Raw genomic sequence first — 23,172 nt, 5'->3', positions numbered from 1 at the left:
CACTACAACATGTATACACATTTAGTACTTTCTGAAGTGCGTAGAACTCCTGGTATAGTATATTATCCTCAACTTCAGTATACAGAATTCTCTCTGTTCAAAAAGAAGTGGGTTAGATTTTGAGTGAGCCCCCAGAGGTGGCAATACAACTTGTTGCTCCATTTCAGAGATTCCAGCATGCACAAGTCTATAAATGTTATACTGCATGTGATAAACAGTACAACTGAAGCACAAAAATCTTCAAGCATGCAATAATGTAAACCATGAGGTCAGACACCATAAAATGTTGTATGTTTTGTTTATTGAACTTCAAATTCCATGATACATCACAGATTAAATAGTTAAAAATGGTTCATTTACTATCATACAGTGTTCAGAATAGTCTTTCAAAACATCTCTTTGGACAAAACTGAAGAACCAAATTCAAGCATAATTCCCCCAGAACAGAATGCTAGGGGTGGAATAAAGCCTCAGACTACTGACTATACAAGACACAAAGCACAAAGCATGACAGCACACTTATTCATTGCTCTCTGCTGCAACACATGCTTCAAAGTGACATTCTATACAATGCATATTACCATCAGGAACAGGCACCTGCTATGAGTGGGACAGAGTGCTCTTAGACCCTTCTCCTCCAGACTCCAATACTCCACATAATAGTACTGAATTACAGTTCTGGATCATGTGATGTTTTACATTGGAGAGCTGAAACCAGATCTGAGACTATTAGCACTAAATATACCCATGAACAGCAACAGCAACCTGACAAGGTCTTGCATTCTAGTGCTCATGCACTTCAATCCTAACACACAAAATTCGTACCACTGAAGTTTGTATCTTGAAGGCATGTCACCTGAGGTCAAACAACTATGAATCTTAACAGCAATGTCTTAGATTACTTTGAAGTTTTAGAATGGTTGAGACGAGAGACTAGGGCTTGAACTGCACCGCTTGTCACTTGCATCCAATTTGTGCCACCTTGCTTCAACTGGATATACAATTAAGTAAAACAAAATGCATCAAAACAAATGAGTAAACTGTAAACTGTAGGCAAGAATCATTCTGTTAGACATTTATCCTCTGTCTAGGACATTTATACAAGACACTGGAGCCTAAAAGTGTTAGCTTCAATTTGTGCAACTTCATTTCCTTCAGGAGTTCAGTCATCTGACTGGACGAAGAGATCTCCCACCCTTGCATGGCAGTCATCAGTTGTAGCTCACCTCACAATAAGGTTCCGAGCCAGAACGTCAAAAAAGCACATTAGTGCCAATTCCAAGCAAAGTCAGGATTTACAGTTCAAGTTTTCCCTGCTGTAATACTGTTTTCATCTGTAACACTATTTACTCAGGAAGCCTTACAAAGGCATCTCTCCCAGCTGCAGTACGTACAGTGGTACCGATGCAAATATTTATTTTGCCCCAAAGCAGTTGGATGTACTAGGGCTTCCACAGAGCCAAGTGTGTACAACATGAAAACAGATAAAACAGCAGGTTTAACCTCAGCAGCCCCGTTGACTGATATCTTGTCCTGAAGATTTTGTAATATCCATTGTAGTGAACACCTGTAAGACACCAAAACAACAGCTTATTTACTGTTGCTCTGTACTGTCATCTACATGGCTGCATCTATTGGGTTTCCTCTTGTAGAGCAACGGCACTAGATTTCTATGAATGTTACAATGGAATACAGGATGCAGAGCACAGTTAACACACATTTTCTACCACATGTCAGTATCTTGCAGCTAGGAGTTAAATAAATCTCATTATGAAATGCAATTTACTATTCTTTTCTTGCATCTAGGTAACCACCTTCAAAGCAGGAGTTAAAAGAAGTTTGTCCTCCCTTACCTCTGCACAAGTTGGATGAATACCAATTGTTTCATCAAGTAATTCTTTGGTGAGACCACATTTTATTGCAGCAGCAAAACCTTGGGTAACTTCACCAGCATTAGGTCCAAGAACATGAAAGCCTATCACACGGTTCTTTAAATAAGAGAGGTGAGAACAGAACAGGATTTAGTACAGGGTAAAGTTTAACAAATGCTCTTCAGGGATTGATATAACTCCCACCACACTTAAAATTATATGCTATTCAAGCTGGTCAATGGCACTGTCCACAATAAAAAAAAAAAGGCTACTCTGAAGAGAGGGTAGTTCTACAGTTCATTTCAGTCCAGTATATCAGAACAAGACAAGTGATGTGTATTACAGAGAAATGAGTTTTGAAATCATTGAAACCGCACTGTAATTCAAAAGATAGTGTCCAAAAATAAACAAACAGTTTTCTCAGCTACTTATTTTGTATATCTACAGTACATTCAGAATGTTGATCTAGAATTACCTTTCTCTACATCTAAATTAAGTCAGGTAGAGGACCTGTTTGGTCTGTTAAAAATCTGATACTGAACAGCTTTTACTGACTGTTCCCTCCCTCCACCAAGCAGTTAACAAGGAAAGTGAAAGCATTATAGGTTTCAATATGGAACAAAATGTGTCTGTAGCAAGATCCAGAGTAATGACAATAGGTATAAAAATGAACTAAAAATGGGTGTGGTTTGTTCTGACTTGCTTTACGAATTGATTTATCAAGAAGGATAAACATTTTGTTTTAAAACATTTTCCCAGGTTGTTTCCATGCCCTCAGATAAGAGCTAGCACAGGTCTGGCCAAAATTTGCAAGATGGGATACAAATTCCTTGTATACAAAGGATTTAAAAGCTGTATTTACTCTACATTCCCTTCCCACTTTCACATTAGGGGAAGGAAAAAAATAAAAACAAAAAAAACAAGTTTCACAGAAACCTAAAGAAAAGTCCATCCCTCCACTGTGATCCTTCCATATAAAGTAGTTCTTCCAACAAGTGTCCAAACAAAAAATACTCCCAATCCCCCATGTTTTTTCCTTAGGAGTTCACCTAACCCTTTCCTGAACACTGCAGAGAGTAAGCTCACATCCTCTTAGCTTAAATACCATACTCTTTCATTCTGTCATTCCTTCTCTCCAAAAGTCATTTTGACACCAAAAATCTTCCTTTGCAAATCTGTTCTTCCAGATAGCTTTTGGGATAGTTACTGGACAGCACCAGCACTTATTTTTGCAACAAGAACACACCATTCACAAGAAATTCCTGTTTCACATCACCAAGTTTCTAGGACCAGCAACATGTTTTCTAAGTTTCTGCTCAACATACAAAACTGTACACTACAAAAGGCAAAAATCACAACGTCTAGAAACTTAAAGCAAGAATGTAGATTGTATAGTTACTCAGCACCTACTTGGAAGAAAAACCTGGAGAATTTCTTCAGAAGCCTATCCCGAGAAACTCGAGACGAAATTTTATAATATAAAAAGCTAGCACTTGCTCAAACAGCTTTTATACCAAAGAATTAGTGCTCTCCCAATTGATTAAACTTCTGAAAGCAAATATTTAAGAATGTTAACAGAATGGGTAGAACTGACTTCAGGCAGGCCAGGTAAAGATTTTAGACCAGGCAAAAGACTAGTAAGATTATTTTCAAAATACACTCAAGCACACCTATTCTAGCTTATTACTCACGTTGTCATGTTTGCTGCAGATGATCTTTGCATAACAAGTATTGTTGTCTCTTTCTGGTATTGTCCATTCAAGTGGCCAGAATAAATTGTGAAAGACCTGGGAAGATGACAAAGAAAGGGCATTAGATTTGATAAAGCATTCAGTCTGACATAATTCTCATTTTTTAACTTATCTTTACAAATAGGTAGTTTAATATTTAACCCACTACACTTCCACAATGTATACTAGACAGGATCAGTGATTTTTCTCCCCCTGCCCCAAGCAGTCTTTCTTCCAAAAGTTAGTAGTTGAGCTTGACTCAAAACAAGTGTCCCCTGATTTAAGAGTTGATTAAAACAGCTACAGCTTTAAGACATGGCATTTTAAGATCGTATGTGCAGCAAAAAGAGCTCTTCAGTAGGAACACAAAATTAGTATCTAGTTATTATGAATTTAACTCTATTATGCAAAACAGTTCATAGCAGAAGCTAAACAATGCCAAATATATTTGAAGAACACAAGGAGTTAAACTTAGAGCATCTAAACAGCACTAATGAAACTCTTGGAGGAATGCAGAAGCCAGAAATTAGCATCAAAAGTAAAGGAGTTTTGGTTGTTACTACTATAGCCCAGGGAGGGGGGGGAGAGAAAGTCATTCCAAATTGAGGTACAATGAACAAGTGGGAAACAGATCGTCCCAAGACTGTTATATTACAGCAATATGAGTCTCTTCTTCACTACAACAAAAAAGTTACATACTGTTTTCAGCCTGAGTTTAGCTTCCTGAAGTCAAGTGCTTCTCAGCAGCATGCTAATTAGCCACACAAAATTCTAGTTGTATCAAGTGCTCCTAAACTTCTGGGGGTCCAAAAGTCTGTCAGCCAAATGACAACACTTCACTACTTCCACAGAGACCTGTCCAGCTAATCTTGTTTTAACACTACATTGAGTCTAAACCAGAGAGGCTTTAAAATAAATTAAGCCACAAGTTGAACAAGTCTCAAGCGTTCTCACCTCCAAGTTTTGCTTTCCATATTCTTCTACGGCTCTCTCTTCAGCTAATCCGCAGCTGCCATATTCTAAAGGAGTAAACACTGTCGTTGGTACATTGATATAGTCACACTAAAAATAAAAATACAAATTTATATTTAGATTGTGCAAGCTCTATACAGTACATTTTAGAGAGGAAAAGTTGTATTAGCCAATACTTTACAAAACACTCACAGCTCTCATGTTTTCTGTACCCATGGTTGTACAAACAAATCAACTCCTGTGAGTTACTACTATTCTGAGGCAAAAAACATAGAAGTAAATATTGCATTCCTAGAGCTTTACCTTTGTAGAGCTACCACCATAAAGCCTGCGGGCTAGCAGTTTGCCTGCTTGAATGGCAACTGGAGTAAGTTCAAGTTTTCCATCCAAGATATCACCAATAGCATAAACATAAGGCACATTGGTTTGTTCTTCATCATTTACAGGTACTTTCCCATTCCTTTAAGCAAACAGAAAACAGAACAGAGTTCAATATCATGACTTTCCTCAGAGCTCAGCAGAAGCCAAATGAAAGATGTTCTGCTACAAACAGATGTTATTTTCAGCTATTGAGCATATTTTAATTAAGTGTGCTTATGTCTTTTTTACTTCAATAGCAAATTCTTCAGGCCAATTACCTTTGGCTCTTACAAATGCTGAATTCAGTATTCAGTGGGCCAGTTTTGTCCCCAGCAATAGTGCAAGTCTGATGACAATGAAGTTAGACATATTTGAACCTTTTACTATATCCATATTTGGATCTCTTACTTGAAGATTATACAACCTCCATTTCACATTTTCCCCTCTGGGGAAAAGCACTGTAGCATTACTCACATGTTTAAATACGCTGATTTGTTAGCTACTGCAACCTGATCCTCCTCTCTCCTGAACTACCTGATTCTGCCTCTTTCTTTGCACCAGTTTTAACACTCTGACACCAGGGAGAAACCAGAAGAAAGTTAACTCTGTAGAAAGCAAGTAGTTTGCTGCTTCTTTAGATCCCCAGACCAGCCAGCCACATGAGTTCCAGGGCTAGGGCATCATTTGAAGCTTTACAAGCCTACTATAAATAGTGAAAGTCATCCCACAGATTTACTCAGCTTCTTGTAGAACCACAAGTTTGAGGTCACTTACACAGAACAACCTTCAATAAGTGCTGAAATCTGTACACTAATAAAACCAGAGAGCAAGTTAAAGGTTAAGGAAAGGGAATGAATAAAGCCTTGAATTCAAGGGAATCCATATTAAACTGTAGTTCCTAAGCAAATAAAGCAAATATTAAAAATCTATTCCTTAAGCACAGTGATCAACAAGTAAGTGTTCATCAATTCAGATTAGTTCCTTTATGAAACAGGTATTTAAGAAATGAAGTTCATGAATAATCACACTCACTTGTTTTTCAGGAGTGAAAGATGTTTTAAAGGTTCACCGAATTGCTCAGTGTAATAGTGGGCATTTAAAAAAACACCAGTATCATTGTTAGAAAAAGGTACAGAATAATCCAAATAAGTAGTCGGGGAGAGATAAGCAATACTCACTTCTCATTGATTTTGACACCAATTGTCTCTAAACCAATATTTCTGGTACACGCATCACGACCAATGGCTATCAAAACCTAAAAAATAAAGTCACATGCAGCAATTTCATGCAAGAAAGTCATGCTGATCACCATTTTCTTGCTTTTTGTTAGAAAACTTCAAAGCATATGACTGAAGTGACTTCTCTAAAAACTTTTGGGAAGAAAAGAAGAGCCAACGGTATGTTCAGCTTGTTTGATGCAACAAATAGCAAAACATTAATATCAGACCAAGAACAGAAAAAACAGCACCATTCACATGAACTAAATTCCAAACATTAAGTTTCACTGATTCTGCTGACAGGGCTCAACTCAAAAGGAATATTCAACTTTTATATCATTTTTCTAGAAGTAAGCTGTCAGTATGTGAACAATTTGCCAAGCAAGACCTCCCTTTACTTTTCTCCTGAACAGCTCTTAAAAATATTTTAATATATTTTCATAGAGCTGCATATATCCATATGTGAAACGGAGAAATACTTACAGTATTATATTCTCCTTCAAAAACTTCCGGCCCCTCAGTTGACTTCGCTGTCACTTTCAGTCTTCCAGGCATTCCTTCCTCCAGCTTTTCGACCTGAATAAATACACATAGCTTAGAATCGTCTTAAACAGCACCGCCCACTTGCGTTGGCACTTTAAACCTTGACCTACTAACTTGATCTTCTGGTAGTATAAAAAGCTTAGTCTCATAAAACATTTATTCCCATATACAGCTAAAACCTTCCCAGAAAGCATTTGCATCCTACATGTGCTATTCTAACATGAATATTCTATTCTATTCCATATTCTAACAAATAAGGTTATTTTGTGTGGAAAGAAGAAACCAAAAGAAGGTACTTGCCTGAGAAGGTACAAACTTTCTGATGAACTTCACACCGTGTGTTTCCATGTGGGCACCTACTTTTTCTGCCATTTCTTGGTCAAATCCCCGAAGGAGTATGGAACGCACCATCACTGTGACATCCAGACCTAGACCAGCAAGAAATCCTGCACACTCTAGAGCCACATAGGAAGCACCCACAACTAGAGTTTTGCCAGGGCAGTAAGGCAGGGAGAAGAGGTCATCACTAAAAAGAAAAGAAGTATAAGTTGCAAGGCTCCTCCAACACAGGTTTGTTTGCCTTTGCAAACACTCAAGCAGATGAAATTCAGTCTATTATGCCTTTTCATCTCACCTTGTAATACAGTACTCTTTAGCTCCAGGGATACCCAGATATCTAGGCCTTTCCCCTGTGGCCAAGACAAAAGTCTCTGCTGTGTGATAGGTTACTTGTCCTTTCCTATTAGTTGCCTGTTATATAGACACAGTTAAGAAAGTCTTTATTATCAGGAATAGGCTTTATGACAAATGAAAAAGAACTACATAATCTTCATTAAAAATCTAAAGTTTGTGAGTCTGCTTAAGAATTAAGAACAGGCAGTTTAAAGCAAAGCCTACTGAATTTAGGGAAGCCATGCAGATCACTGAAGAGTAACAGGTTGAATCAGAGTATCAGGATACTTCCACGTTAGTTAGCACACCTAATGTGATTGACCCTTTGAATCTTGTCCACATCAACTATTAATTTAGATTGAATTGTTCAAATAATTTTAAAATAAGATGATGTAAACCCCAAAGTATTTTTTCTCCTCCACAAACAAAAGGTCAACAAAATGCCACTGACAGTAATATCAATTACTACTTAGGCTTACATTAGAAAAAAATAGTTACATGCTTTCAGAGAGCCTAATATCCCAACTTAAAACAATTAAAACTAATTTAGCTATTTCCTTGACCTCTAGAGGCCCTTGGTCTTGGAGAATTTCAATCATCTTGGCAATGCATCTCTCCCAAAACTTGACCTTCATTCTTTGAACTATTTGCCAATACATATAAAGGGAATTTTTCTTCCCCTCCAAATCATAGGATAATTCAAGTTGAAAGGGGCCTCAGGAAGTCACCTAGTCCAATCTCTGGCTGAGAGTCTGTCTGTTCTACTTCATTTGTAGACCAAGGACACTACTAAGTAGATGACCTGTATACCTGGTCACTAAAACAGTTAGGAAGATGAGGTAAGTAGAGCATACTACCTCTCCAGTGCCATTCCCTTGGTTTGAAACACCTGCAGTTCAGCCTTCATAAACTTATATTGAAAGCAGACAATTGTACCCAATGACCAAAGTCTTACTCTATATGCACTTTTAAGTTAACCTTTCACTTACTGCAAGATCACCAGCATATGTTTTTGTCTTGCAGAACTGGTAGCTTAATTCTTATGCTGATACAGCGTAAGATCTAGCAGCACTCTCAGGCAAGTGCTTAATCCGGGTTTATTTCTCTAGTCCATGTGCTTCAGTATTATGAGTTTCCAAGTGGTAAGGTTTCACACAGCTTCTTTTCTTTGCTGGTTTTCTTGGCTCAGGCTCTTGACCTCAGTCATGAAGTTAGCAGCTGAGACTGCCTCACTCTGACACAAGATTTCAGTTTCCAGATGTCCATGTTACTTCTACATAACAGTTACTAGGTTTGCAAACAGTGACATGTACTAAAGTGCAATATTAATCTGAATCGTAACTTATTTTTGAGATGACTTCTTTTAACTTAAGTTGAAATAAGTGACAATTTTGGGATGAAGCCTTTGCTTTGTTAGATTTCAAAAGGCAGCCTTAGAATACAAGTTTTCCCTGCCCAACTAAATAAGAAGAGAAGTTTTAAACACAATACATACCTTTATTTTGTGTGGTTCAACAAATTCTCCATAGGAATTGAGGTATGTCACAGACTTCTCTCTTAAGGACACTCGATAGCCCCAGTTTAAAGAACTTATGTAGTTTTGAATTGCTTCTACCATGATCTCCCAGTTGTGTTTAACTGAAACAAGCCATCAGTTTCGCAGTTAAGCAAATTAAAGTGCCATGAATTCCTCAAAGAGAATCTTAAGTCTTATTCATTGTATGACATGCTAAGCAGCCATAATTAGCATTAGCAATAAGGATATATACTAAAATCTTGTGCTACTATGCTATATTTACCTGACTTAGTACGATCTGAAATTGTAAAGTTAATTCTAGATGTTCTTTCATTTAATTCAGTTAATACAGGGAACAAAACACAATTAGCTTTCAATCCTAAAGGTTTCTATGACTCAGGAGGGAAGAATCCTTCTGATTCACTTAGGAAAGCTACCAAACTCTGCATTTATTATACTAGTGTCTAAACAAGAACTATCTTAAGCTCAGAGTCTCATCCGCATCCTGCCTTGTCTGTCCTCTGCATTCCTACTAACCTTGTTCTTCATACTGCCAGCCATATTTCCTTGAATCTTGGAGTGCCTGCCCCAGAAGTGCTGCTTGATGCATTAGTTTCTTAGGAATGCAACCTACATTTACACAAGTGCCACCGAGTCCTAAGATGGAAAAAGCCCAGTATTACCAGCATGAACAGGATATTTATGCTACTCCTATTTTGTGCTTTGTTAGTCACCCATATATCACTCAGTGCTGCTTGCTATAGGCACACAAGCAAACATGAAGTTTTTCTTTTAAGAGACATTTTAAAATACAGTGAAAAAACATACCGAGTTTGCAAGTTTGTATTCGGTTTAAGTTACCTGAGCCATCCAACCAAGAAGACTACAGTGTGATGATGTCTTAAACACAGATCCAGAACACTTATTTACAGAGTACTTCAGATTTTAGTCAAATTGACAAGTAAGGAAGGCAAGAAGCCTAGAATTTTTAGTTTAGTATCACTTATTCTATGTAGTCACAAACACATTTGTTTGAAATTTTAGCTACGAAAGCACATTCACACTTTGACTCAATACAAATTGACCTGTGAAGTTCCTTACTCATTCTCAACTGCCAATAGTAGCACTAACAAGGTCAGACAGCAGCTGTCTGCAGTTATGGAAAGGTGAGGCTTGCACCGACATATAGACACATCCATCTGTTCTAAAGGTAGCCAAGTTCAGCTATCCACAAAATAGAACTAGATGAACTAAAAGGTAAAAAGGAAAATCCAAATAAATGAACAAAAAACCACAAACACAAGAACATGAACACGAATCCACACAATCTGGCCACTTTCTGGTTTGAAAGTGAACAGAGTTGGGATAAGATTTGATAAAGAACTTAGAGAGTTAGCAATGCACAAAACAGAAGTAACTGTCTAGAAGAACATGCATGCCAGCAAAGTCCTTTATTATCCATGTTCCAGAGTGATAGGAATTCTGTTTCAATATCCAAGAATACAAATCCATAATATATAACAACTCAGTATGCATCACTGGTACTCAAGTGCTATAAAATTCAAATGAACAGAAGCTTACCCCATGAGGTACCCAGAGGTGTTGGAACAACATAATCCAATACCATTACTTTCTTTCCTAAGACAGCAGCCTCCTATAAAAGAGAAAGAGACAAGTAAGCATTACTAAACATTCCTTTGACCAAAAAAGCCTGTCTTCTCATTTATGATTATGATTCACTTCGCATTAATAGAAGGCTCTTCTGCTAGTCAGTCTGTACCATTTGGCTCTTCCATCTCCTCTGCTAAAAAAATTCAAATTCCTCAAAAATTCTTTACTCTTCTAAAGATTCAATGCATGCCTATCTTCACTGCTGCACCCATATGAACCTACACTGTCAAAAGCCATGATCTGAAAAGGGTACAAGATGGGCTTATCAGTCTAGTATCCTCCACTATCCCACCAAAAGAAATTTATGCTGTTAGCTCTTCTTTTCTCTCAGGAGGCAAAACTGACCTGGTATATTCAGGAATAACAGAAAATGACGTCAACAAACTGAAGAGAGTTTGATGGAGGACCAGCAAGATGATCAGAGGGCTGAAGCACACAGTCTATGAGAAGGGGCTGAGGGAACTTTGCTTTTTCAGCCTGGAGAAGAGAAAGCTTCAGGGGGACCTAACAGTAACCTTCCAATGCCTATGAGAAGACCATAAAGAAGATAGAGCCAGGCTCTTGACATGGCTGGAGGGCAAGAGACAACTGCCACAAATTGAAATAAGGGAGGTTCAGACTGGATTTAACAAAACTTTCACACCATCATGACACTCAAATAGTAGAATAGGCTGCCCAGAGAGGATGTGCAATCTCCGTCCTTGGAGATTTTCAAGACCCAACTGGGTGAGGCCCTAAATAACCTTGTCTGACCTCACAGTTGGCCCTGCTTGGAGTAGGAGCTTGGACTACATAACCTCCTAAGGTCTATTCCAACCTGAAGTATCCTGTGATCCTATATCTGAAGGATGATTAGGCACTGACTGACTCTATCCCTTGTTTGATCTTTTAAAGCCTTGGATCAAATCTCTAGTTGCCTCAAATCTGTTGGAGAACTCTTGCACAGTAACTGCAATCCCATATCAAACAATATCAACTACAGTTTAGAATTACACAGGCATCTCATATTTTATGAAAACCTGAACTATCTCACTCTACAGCAGACCTCAGAAGGTTGTGACCAGTGGTGCGAAGTCTAGTTGGAGGCCAGCAACCAGTTGTGTACCCCGGGGTCAATACTGGGTCCAATCCTGTTCAACTTATTCATCAGTGACCTGGATGACGGGACAGAGCACAACCTCAGCAAGTTTGTGGATGATACAAAGTTGGGAGGAGTGATACGTCAGATGGGTGTGCTGCCATTCAGAGGGACTTTGATAAGCTAAAGAAATGAGCAGAGAGGAAGCTTATGAAGTTCAATAAAGGGAAGTGCAAAGTCCTTCACCTAGGAATAGCCCCATGTACCAGTACAGGCTGGGGGGTGACCTGTTGGAAAGCAGCTCTGCAGAGAAAGACTTGGGGGTCCTGGTGGACAACAAGTTGACCATGAGTCAGCAATGTACTCTTGGGGCCAAGGAGGCCAATGGTATCCTGGGCTGCATTAGGAAGAGTGTTGCCAGCAGGTCAAGGGAGGTGATCCTTCTCCTCTACTCAGCGCAGTCCTGGTGAGGCCATGCCTGGAGTACTGTGTCCAGGTCTGGGCTCCCCAGTGTAAGAGATATGGAGCAACTCCCGCAAAGGGCCACTAAAACGATCTAAGGGCATCTTTTGTATGAGGAGAGGGCTGAGAGAGCTGGGACTGTTTAGCCTAGAGAAGACAAGACTGAGGGGGATCTTATCAATACATATAAATATCTGAAGAGAGGGTGTAAAGAGGATGAGGTCAGACTCTTCTCAGTAGTGGCCAGTGACAGGACAAAAAGCAATGGGCACAAGCTGAAACACGAAGTTCTGTCTGAATCTAAGATAAACCTTTTTTCTGTGAGGGTGACCAAGCACTGGAAAGGTTTGCTGAGACAGGCTGTGGAGTCTCCATCCTTGGAGACATTCAAAAGCTGTCTGGCAGGGTCCTGGGCAGCCTGATTTAGGTGACCCTACCTGAGTTGCAGGCTCCCTGCAGCGGAGTTGGACTAGATGCTCTCTAAAGGTCCCTTCCAACCTCAACAGTTCTGTGATTCTGTGACTCCGAACAGTTTGGTACCTACCACCAAGCTTACAACTCATGTCCCACAAAGCACTATGAGGAAAAGTCTGGAACATTCTGAGAATGCCTAAGACTAAGCCTCTGATAAAGTACAGCTTTAGACACTTGAAGCAGATGTGGGGCAGAGGGAAGGGAGGTTTATATTTATATAACAGCTTAGTTATGGTATTTTCTCAGGAGCAGGAAAGCTTTTCAAAGTCCTCTGCAGTCTGAGGACATTCAAGTTCATATCTCAATGACCAGTGAATGAAGATTGTAAAATACAAACAGTTCTGGCTGCAGGAACGAGAACTCACGCCTTCTCCCATTAACTGGAGCAAAGAGTATGCTATGACACCTTACTCTGCCTTTAACTGGCCTAGTGAAAGTTGCATACTTAACTGTATTGTTGTACAGTAATCACCAAGGTTGTGACAGTAACCTAAACCATAAACCGATGGTTAGAACACTAGTTTAGAGGTGGGAAGCGTGTTCAAATCCTTCATGTAGAAGGGAAAACTGAATCAGCATCTCAGGTCCTGAGGCACTTTGAACAATAATTAGTTGTGATAGTAGTACACAATCTGTTACCACTTCTCCTTGTAGCTGCTTTATGAGAAGTAAGGAGTGAGTCAGTTCTTTGAGAGTACAGCTGAAAATACTTCATTTTCATTTTAGAAGATGATTGATCATCCAGGATCCTAAGCAAACAGGAGTACTTCAAGAGTGGTCTGTGGGTTTTCCAGATTACTGTTTGGAAGAATTCAAGTGCCCAAATGCTACACATGAAGAGGAGATACTTAAAAAGTTTTTGGTTCCACCCTCAGCCTGGAACCTAGACCTGACTGGGAATTGGTCAGAAACTGGTCCACAGAGTTTCACAGACGTTACTACTAGACCACTATTGATTCATTAACTAACAAGCTGAACAGTAATAATCAAACTATAGACTGTTTTATGTTATTGTGACTCATGCAGAGAATTTTTGAGGTTTTATACGCAACCTATTATTTAAGATTCATGTCATACCTTGGAACAAGCAAGTCCACCAGAGCCACCACCAATAATAATGAGGTCATACTCATAGGGTTCTGCATCTTTGCTATCCCCAAGAAGTTTCTGCAGTGATCCATTCTGATAAGCCTGTAAAAATCAAATTAACACAGACTTCTGAGCAAACAGACTGAACTGCATTACCTTTTCTAACCTAGGTCACTCCATCTGATATTCCCCACTTCAATTTCTTAACAGAAAATATAACTGTTTCTGAATCTCTGTATTTGTATGGTCAAAGGCTCTGAGCAACCTGATCTAGCTGAAACTGCTTTACAATGGGAGCCTGGATTAGATTACTTCCAGAGGTCTGTTCTAACTTAAATTATTCTGTTTCTGAAGTTCAGAGTCCTAGAAAAGATTCAAAAGTGTTTTCCATTTTGCTTGCATAATAGCCTTTATGTCCCCAAAAGTGTAGTTATGATCAAACAGCAAATTCAGAAGGCTACTGATGGCCTATTTCCTCAATTCTATGGCTTGTATTTAGGACTACAAAAACTTTCTGAGAATGCTCTTGAAGTTCTGGAGACTGTCTGCTTTGACTTAAATTCAAGAAGAAAATTAAATATAATTATATATTTGTAATAGAAAACTTAACCTGTATGTTTTGGTCCCAATAATTTAACTCACTAACAAATGAGGTAGTTTAGTTGCACAAGAAGTATCTTGACCAAAAAACCCCCAAAACTAAACCCTCAAACACCCACAGTAGCCTTGTCTACTCCCAACTGATGTTTAAAAAAAAGTTACCTGGAAAGTTGAATCACATCCACCTACATGTCTTCCATTCACAAATACATTAGGAACTGTCCTCTGATTAGTTAGCTCTACTAATACTTGCTGAATACTGGGTCCATCAGCTAGGAATATAAAAACAGATACATTATAGAACAATTATAGAACAATTTTCAAAGAGACCTTTTAAGACAAGCTGAAGTATTATAGAGCTAAACTGTAACACACTGTAGGCTCCCCAGAAAAAGTTTTATTATAACCATCACATTTGTAGATCAGAAATTACTTCTCAAAAGAGCACACTTCAAATACAATGGATAAATTAGTGCTTTAAGCCAAAAATCCTACAACTTTGTGTAAAGTTAGTCATTAAGTTTAGTCACCATATTTCCTGGATTCTTATCAGAGCTTCCGCCTGCCAATACGATACTTGATATGACAAGAGTTCTTATCCAGATATCACAGGAGATCATGCAGACAGCTTTTCTTTCAAATTGTCTGGCTTTGACATATGTTCTCTGTCAAGGTTTGCCAGTGTACGCAGACTTGCCCAGAAGCTTTGTATTATGAGAATTTGGAGGCAGGAGGAATGAACGTGCTCTTTTGCTTACCCTGAAGCTATCTTACATACTTTCTGTACCCACCACACCGTCTTAAACCTTCTAGTTTTGAAATCATGCCTGACTTGATGTGTCCTCCAAATCACCAACACTTCCACATAGGCTCAGTTTGAATTTCAGAGCAGTTGTACAGCAGTAGATGAGGGATGGACAATTTACAGTAGTTGCTTCTAGACAAAAATCTTTTTACTCCAAGACCACATCTACTTAGCGTTAGTAATTACAGCAATTGCAAGGGAAGTATATTCTTAATTAGGAATAATTCCAGAAAGGGGTTAAAAATAAAAAAAACCTTTGAGCTGTACTGTGCATATCTTGGGCATTGATTAGTTTATTATATAACAACTTTAATATAAAGTAAAAATAAGTAAGACAACATGCTTTGGATCAGTAAATAAATGCATGTTTTCAAACATTACTTAAGCTCAGACACTTCAGAAAAGCATTAGCAAGAAAGTTTAAGTGCAGAAAAAATGGATGGATAATGGTTCATAATCAACAACTTACCACTGGTGCAAGATGAGTTTACTGAGAATTATGTTAGAAACTATTTGTTCTTAAAACTACATTAAAACTACATGCATTATGTACATAAATACATAATGCACTGCATGTGCATTAACACTACAGCAGCGTGGGCTTTAAAAAAAACTAGCACTGGCAACAACCAAGGTATTGGAATTTACCCTTCTTTCCAATGACTCAGCAACTTCCCCTATGAAGGTCACTCACATACCAAGTCAAACATTAACAATTCATTTAGTGTCACAAAAGAACAACTGTCAGGAGAAATAAAGCCATAGTACAGGCTTTTTCCTGAAAGACAGAAATCAAAGATTTCTCACATCCTCTATCAGTTGATTTGTGCAGGAAGAGTCAAAACCTTCAATTATATTAAAAACACATTCTGTATTAAAATCCTTATTAAAGCCTAATTGCTGTTTCATCTTTGGATATAATAAAATTAATTATTTTAAATAACTTCCAGATAGTTCAAGACAGCCTTAGAGTCACCCAATTTTAGAATTTATCACATGCTGCTTAGTGTAGCTATCTTCTACTTACCAGTTACATCAAGTTCCAAAGCATAGTACTCTACACCCAAGGAGCGGAAGAGTTCTTTTACCTATAATACAAATGAATATAATTTTTCTGTACACAAGCAGACCTCTAGTGCAAAGTTTTCACAAATTTAAGGTCTGGTACATATTGCTGAGGGTAAAATTTGGTTGTTGGACATCCTTATCTATATAACTTTTAAGTTAAAGTTAAAATCCTTTAAGGGACTAACTATAAATGACTGATAAAGTTTGGCAAAAGCACTACTTCTGTGTTTTGCATATTCCATCTCTTAAAGTCAGGCTTTTTGACAACATTCGGATTAAGCATTTCACATCACAGCATCCTTCCAATACAAGTTTTAGACATTAAGAAACAGTTTATTTATAAGATTTGCTTAGCTGCAGACCTTTTCATCCCTGACACACACCAAAAGCCATGAAAATAACTGCCACCTGGAAAAGCATTAAGAGGAGAAAGATAAGGCAGCAACCAGATCCCTTGATAATAATAAGGAAAGAGAAGAGCAGAGAGTAGAGGACTACCTGCAAAACAAAACAGCATCAAGCAATTGCAGAAAAAGGTATTGAAGAGCTACATAAAGCATAATACTCTCCAATACTGTGCTTTGCTTTACTTAGCACTAGAACACGTCATGCCTACCAGATCTGCACCCAGGTTTGGTTACTATACTTCAAAAAAGATGTAGAACAAGCAGATAGCAATTACTCTCATGAAAGAGTCAATGATTTAGGTTTAACTCAGAGAAATGACGGGCAAAGAAATAGCAGCGTTTAAGTAAGTAATGGACTACTGCTGCAGGGAAGAGGAGAAATGGTGATGGATGGAATAAGAAGTAGTTGTCTTGAACTGCATCAAGAGATTGAGAAAAGATTTTAGGAAAAGTTTTTCCTAATGGTAAGACAGTGGAACATATTGCTTAGGTAGATGACAATCTCCATCAGTGAGTGGCTTTAAAGTAATGTCAAAAATGTTCAAACTACTGCTTATTCATCCTACCCTGAGTAAGGGGGACAAGGTTAGATGATCTCTTGAATATTTTTCCAGCTCTAATTTTTGGTTTGCTGTTTAATAACACCTCCCTCAGTCCCTAGGACCAGGCAGGCACAGCTCTTACTTGTTTGGCATTTCTTTACTAAATCAGCCTTATCTTACTTGTGAAATATTGACAGAGTTAATACCAGAACATAACATTTGTACTTTTAATCTTTTCAATTGTTATTCTCCTCCATTAAGTAGCAGAAGCATTCTAAAGATGTTTAGTCTTTAGAAGGTTGCTTGTCTCTTGTATTCACATGACAAACTCAAGATACAGTATCACAAAAACATGTTCCATGCATCTAGAAGCTAGTATGAAAGTCTTAATTCTATATACAAGCCTAGACTTAAAAAGAAAAAAGAACACAACACCCACAAACAGTAAATGACAAGTTAGTTGAGATATTTTGTTGACTTTACACAGTTCCTCTTCTAATATTAGTTCTAGAGTGTACCATTACCAGACTCAAACCAAGTATCTTTCTGTAACTGGCATTTTTACTGTAACATCTGTTTGTAAAACTGGCAACACTGAAATTGTGAACCGCCCTTCCAGTTGGCCAATGACATACCTCACAGCACTGGTACTGTAACAGCTGGCAGCATTTACTCCTTTGAAATGTAATTTGACAACTTACCTGTGCAAAAGGATATTGTAAGGCAATGGGTAAAATCTCTGCTTTTAGTTATAACTGTCTTTCTTGATCTGAAAACAGCTCTAGCAAGAAGCAGTGAATAGTGCCTCTGCAGAAAAAGATAAAGTACAATACCACACTGTCTGATGGACCCTCTTGCCAGCATGGAGTCTGAAAATAAAACAACTAAAGCTGCTCCTAATTCAGAAAAAACTATCTTTCATAACCAGCTTTCCTGATTAGCTTCATATTTATTGACAGCACTTCACTAAGAGTCAGTTGAGTTGATCTAATAAGCTTTAAAATGTTAAACACATGACAAAATGTTTTATGCTGCTGGGATCCATGCTGTCACTATGCCAAAACCTGAGTACTTCAGTGCCTTCTGCTGTAGTTCCAGCTTTATTCAGACAAACATAAAGCTGCTATATCTGCTACCAACTACATGGCAAGTTTCTTTCCAGAAATATAGCAACAGTAATATAGTAAAATAATCTCTACTTGTATAACTGATGGCATTAATTTTACAACTATAGAATAATTTAAGTTGGGAAGGACCTTTGGATGTCATCTGGTCCAACACCTTGCTCAAAGCAGGGCCAAATCTGAAGTTCTATCAGATTGCTCAGAGCACTGTCCAGTTCAGTTTTGAATATCTACAGGAATGGAGATACCATAAGATCTTTGGGCTGTTCCAATGTTTAACCATCCCCACCATAAATAATTTTCATTTATCTCATGAGAATCTCCCTTCATTCACCTTGTATTCATTGCCTCTTGCCCCTTCACTCCGCAACACTGAGAAGAGTCTGTCTGCCTTCCCTAAAATGCATTTATTTTTATATATATGTAATTATACATATACATGCACACACACTAAAAAAATGCTCTACTGCTAAAACACTGCAACAGCAGTTGGGGAGGAGAAAAGGACAGAGAACATTATTAGAACAAGTATACTCAAGAAAAGATAATTTTAAGACAACGCATTTAGGCAATTTTTATTCTCTGCTGCAGATGTGGAGTAGGGAAAAAAATGAGGCAATTTTCAGCATCCTAATTAGAAGTAGCTTTCATACTTTATATGAATACTGCATGCTTGTGTTAGAGCTGATGAAACTGAAAGAAAGAAGTGACAAGTATATGATCAGAGTTACGAAATCTTCAATACAGGGGAGAGAGAATAGATGACTCTAGTTTGGAAAAGAAAATGATTAGGAGGGGTAAAAAGATGGCATATACTAATCATGAATAAAACAGAGAGTGAATAGGAAATGATTCTGAAGTAATAGCGAGTACTCACCAGAGCAAACAACAACAAATGAAGTTACCAGAAAAAAACTGAAATGAAAAGGAAGCGAGCCTTCACACAACATACAAATAAGTTTCAGAATTTACTGCCACCTGACATCTAAAAAGCCAAGATTACAAGATCAAAGGAGCTATTAGAACAGCTAATAAAAGAAGAGCCCATTGAGAACTTTTAACTCAACAAAACTAATACAACCTCAGACCAAGAAATTTCTGAGACACAGACTGCTGAAAACAGCAACAGCATTCTGGGAAATGTCCTTTCTTCTCCTCCAACCCTAAAAATTTCATTTCTCCAACAAGTGTCAGAGCCAAGATATTAGGCTGCATGGTCACTGTTCCAACCACTTACTTCTCTTCTGACCAATGCAATGGCCCTTGTTTACCTACTAAACCTTTCCAGTTTTCAAAACAAAAGGGAAACACTAGAAAATTTTCCAGCTAATACTAAACAGTAGAAAACTTCTCTGGAACAGAGAAATTGGTCTAACACATTAGATAACTCTTCCTGGAGATGCTTTCTATTGTTAAGGTAGCTAAGCAGGTTTGGCGTAAACTTCCTATGGTGAAGTTAAGTAACATGGTATGTCCCACATCTGCTACTTCACATATAGCTAACATTCTGCAACACAGTATCTACAGCTGAATTGACCTGACATGTCATTATCCATCCCAGTGGATACACAACATACTAAGTAATAGCGAATCATAAGACTAGAATAATCAGCAACTTCTGTGCAACCACTGTTGTTGCTCTTAAAATAATTTCTACACAGTGTTCAGACTTGGCACTTCGTTATGATAAAAAACTAAGTGTTTTCTTTATGCATTTCTGTCTCACTCAACATTAGTCTTTTCAGTGTAATAAGAAATTTAAAAACAGTCAAGTAAAGCTATGGCAAGGAAGTTATTCTAACACCACCCTCTTCCCACTACTGCTTTGCTAAAGCAATTGAACAATAAATTGCCTTTGCAGAAAGAGAACAACACAACTGCTTAGTCATACCACCAGCTAACCTGAATAAACAGAACCAACTACTGAATTCATTTAGAGAATTTATCTGTACTATTCTTCTGAAGAAGGAAAGCACAGTATTAAGTTTTTCCAGCACAGCTATGTGCATTTGAAATAATTAATTCTTCCCCACACCTCAAATTAGGTTGCACTAGGGCATGAGGGTACTCTGTACTACTGCTAAATATCATCAGTTTTTCAATTAATCCTACAAAAGGCACACAGCTAACCATCATCCACGGTGAAAGACAGATACAGATCTTCACACCCCTCTAAGAACTCAAAATTATGTGATTATAGGATAAGTATCCACAGTGTAACCACACTTTCAAATTATATCTACTTCATTAATTCTACTAACTAAGGGCAGTTAGTGAGAATACTATGTTACCCATTGTTCTCTCACTCCTTTCACTATTTTCTGAACCTTCAAGGGGGGAAAAACGTTAATACCCAAACCGTTGCAAATATTTCCCTGTGGTTTATCACTTGCTCTCTCATGTGTGGCTTTTCTCTCCTTCATAAGCTTTCTTCTTCTAACCCTCTGTTTGCAATATGCCGCTTCTTGTACATGCTTTCTTCATCATATATCACCTTTCTCTCCTGTCCCAAACAGGAAAACAAGACAGGGAAACCTTCCTCCAAGAGCAATCTTTTTTTTTTCCCCTGCTCTCCAATTTTATCACCTGTTCCCTAACAAAGATTCATATAGGGTCTATCAACTCTCCCTCCTATAAACAGCTCTCCTGAGTACTCCTACTCCAGGTATTTGCTCTCCTTTCCAAAGCAATAAAAATAATATTCCTCAGAGCTTATTGTTTCCATGAAGCAAGCAATCCTGTCTAATGGAAAACTCTGAACAAATTTAGGAAAAAAAAACATTAATCTGGAATCTAGCTACTGGACTACAATTAAAACTTTTTTTTTTTTTTTTAAAGTTCTTTGTGTTAGTCTAGCCCCACTGCAATAACTGTAAACCATAAACAGATGAAGGAATAGGTTACAAGCTTTAAAAAGTTACCATGCCACTGTATGATCTCAAAAAATATTGGACTGAATGCCATACATGTCAACAGTTGACAGATCATGATCACTAAAAGCACACAGAGCAATAAAGATGGGCACAACACTAAGGTCTATTTCTCAATGAATAGCACTTTAGTCAAACAGCCTCAACAGAAAATACCATTTCTGTCAGCTGGACTATACCTAATCAGAGAATGGGAGTCGTGTTTATGTCATTTGCTCAAACTTCTATTGATAAGTAAGCAAATTGTAGAAGGATATGGGCTGCTTACTATGCTACAACTATCTGCCAAAACATTCTTAGAGAGAAGGCATTGGTTTGGCCTATCCACTCATGTAAGATAATTTTCCTCTCCAAAACCTCAATTAAGTTGTAAATGAACAATGTTCTATTTAACTCGCATGTTTTCTACAACAGCATCACAATACCTGCCCCCTCCCCTATCGGAATAAAGTCTAACCTACACAGGAGTGCAGTTTTAAGTATTTTCCTGGTTTTAACTTCCATTTAAGAATACCTCAGCTCTATCCCAGAGTTCCAGTTGTGTTTTTCCACCACAGCCACATCAAATATGGTATTATAAGGTTTCACTAATCTTTTCATAACATCCTCTTTGTAAACACACAAGAATTACAATGCCTACAGACATATGCCCAGATTCTAGAGTGCTGGTATCCTAAAATTCTAGCGAAGATCCTGCTTTTGTTTAATAGCATTGGCTCACCAGTTACGGCTGCTCCATGAGGAAGTAAAATCTAGACAGAGATTGACAAACATGACCAGGGCTGGAAAGATTTTTTTCTCTAATCATAAGTCATACTTATTTTTGCAAAGCATGCATTATGGCTACAGTTTAGAACTAATTCTTTTCTCATAGAGTCAGCCTTTGGCCTCAAATTTCAAAAATAAAAGAGAGCATAACTTATACTCTCCTCAGTACTTTGTCCAAGTCGGACATCAGCAAGCTGCTTATTTTTTAAATAGGAGAGCAACACAACCAGCACCCCGACCTTCACGTAACAGATACAGAAGCAGCTTAGCAAAAGAACAAGCATGCTGTGCAGCACCTCCCACGCGTTCATCCACCCCTTCGTTCAAGTGGTGAAGGGAAAGAACTGCCAACGACCCTGCTTTGGATCCTTGCCTCATTTCAAGCCTGATAAGGGGGTTTCCAAGTGGAGGCACCCAGTGTCAACCTGGCGGGGGAGTGGCAGGGAGGAACACGGTTCTACAGAAATACAGTCTAAATCCCTAAGGGGTTTTCACAAGAAGCATCATCCTGGCGACGTTTGCTTTAAACCCTCCCCCTCACCCCGGCACGCACAGCCGCCACCTTCAGGGAAATGCCTCGCCTCGCCCGGGGGCCCGGCCAGACCCGCCTCCCCCCGCGGCGGGGCCGACCGGCGAGAGGCCTCCCGCCGCCCCCTCCCTCGCCGGGACGCCGAGGGGAGCGGCCCTGGGAGCGCCTCAGCCCGCGGCTCGCTGCCGCCGCGGCGAGGTCCCAGGGCGCGGCCGCGCTGAGGTGACTCCCGCCGCCTCACCTTGTTGCAGTAGGGGCAGTAGCTCTTGCTGAAGATCATGACGCGGTGGGAGCCGATGAGGGTCCGCACGCGGAGCTTCAGGCCGTCCCAGTCCGGGAGCTGGGTCTGGTGCGGCGGCGGCGACATGGCGGGGCCAAGCGGCGAGGCGCAGATCGGCGAGGCGAGGTGCGCGGAGGGCAACCGTCCTCCACCGCGCCCGCGCGCTCCCCACGCGACCAACGGCAGCCCGCGCGACCAACGACCGCACTGACCTGAGCCACCCGCCCCGCCCCTTCCGGAGCGGGAACGGCGACGAGGTTGGACCAAACTACCCGCGGAGAAGGGGGGGAGGATAAAAAGCCGAAGAGTTCGTTCCGTCCTTTGCTTCCACCAAGCACACATTGAATAGCGCTAAAATAATTACAAAAAGTCTTTAAATGAGAGGATCAGCGTTAATATTTAACAAAAGGTGTTGTAAAGAGGGAGAAACTTGCACTCTTTATACCATCCCCTCCGCTGAAGGG

At 39.1% G+C, this 23,172-nt stretch overlaps 1 protein-coding gene across 2 annotated transcripts; it reads right to left on the bottom strand.

The window, feature by feature from the left end:
- Positions 1–284: 284 nt before the first annotated feature.
- TXNRD3 (thioredoxin reductase 3) lies at positions 285–22,877 on the bottom strand. Of its 2 annotated transcripts, none has more exons than XM_067303328.1 (16): positions 22,670–22,877; positions 16,088–16,148; positions 14,418–14,527; positions 13,644–13,757; positions 10,463–10,535; positions 9,419–9,538; positions 8,861–9,003; positions 7,328–7,443; positions 6,994–7,219; positions 6,634–6,726; positions 6,112–6,188; positions 4,877–5,033; positions 4,556–4,663; positions 3,563–3,658; positions 1,854–1,988; positions 285–991 (listed from the first exon to the last, which is right to left on the bottom strand). In XM_067303328.1, the coding sequence occupies exons 1-16, from the start codon at positions 22,793–22,795 to the stop codon at positions 899–901; spliced, it is 1,848 nt and encodes a 615-aa protein (XP_067159429.1). In that variant the 5' UTR covers positions 22,796–22,877; the 3' UTR covers positions 285–898. The 2 variants fall into 2 exon arrangements, with proteins under 2 accessions (XP_067159429.1, XP_067159430.1); XM_067303329.1 differs by having other exon boundaries at positions 903–1,567; positions 22,670–22,876.
- Positions 22,878–23,172: the final 295 nt, after the last annotated feature.

Source organism: Apteryx mantelli, chromosome 12, assembly GCF_036417845.1.
Source record: "Apteryx mantelli isolate bAptMan1 chromosome 12, bAptMan1.hap1, whole genome shotgun sequence".
Classification (NCBI taxonomy): Eukaryota; Metazoa; Chordata; class Aves; order Apterygiformes; family Apterygidae; genus Apteryx; species Apteryx mantelli.
Note: the sequence above shows the minus strand (reverse complement) of the source record. Positions and strands in the feature narration are given on the sequence as shown.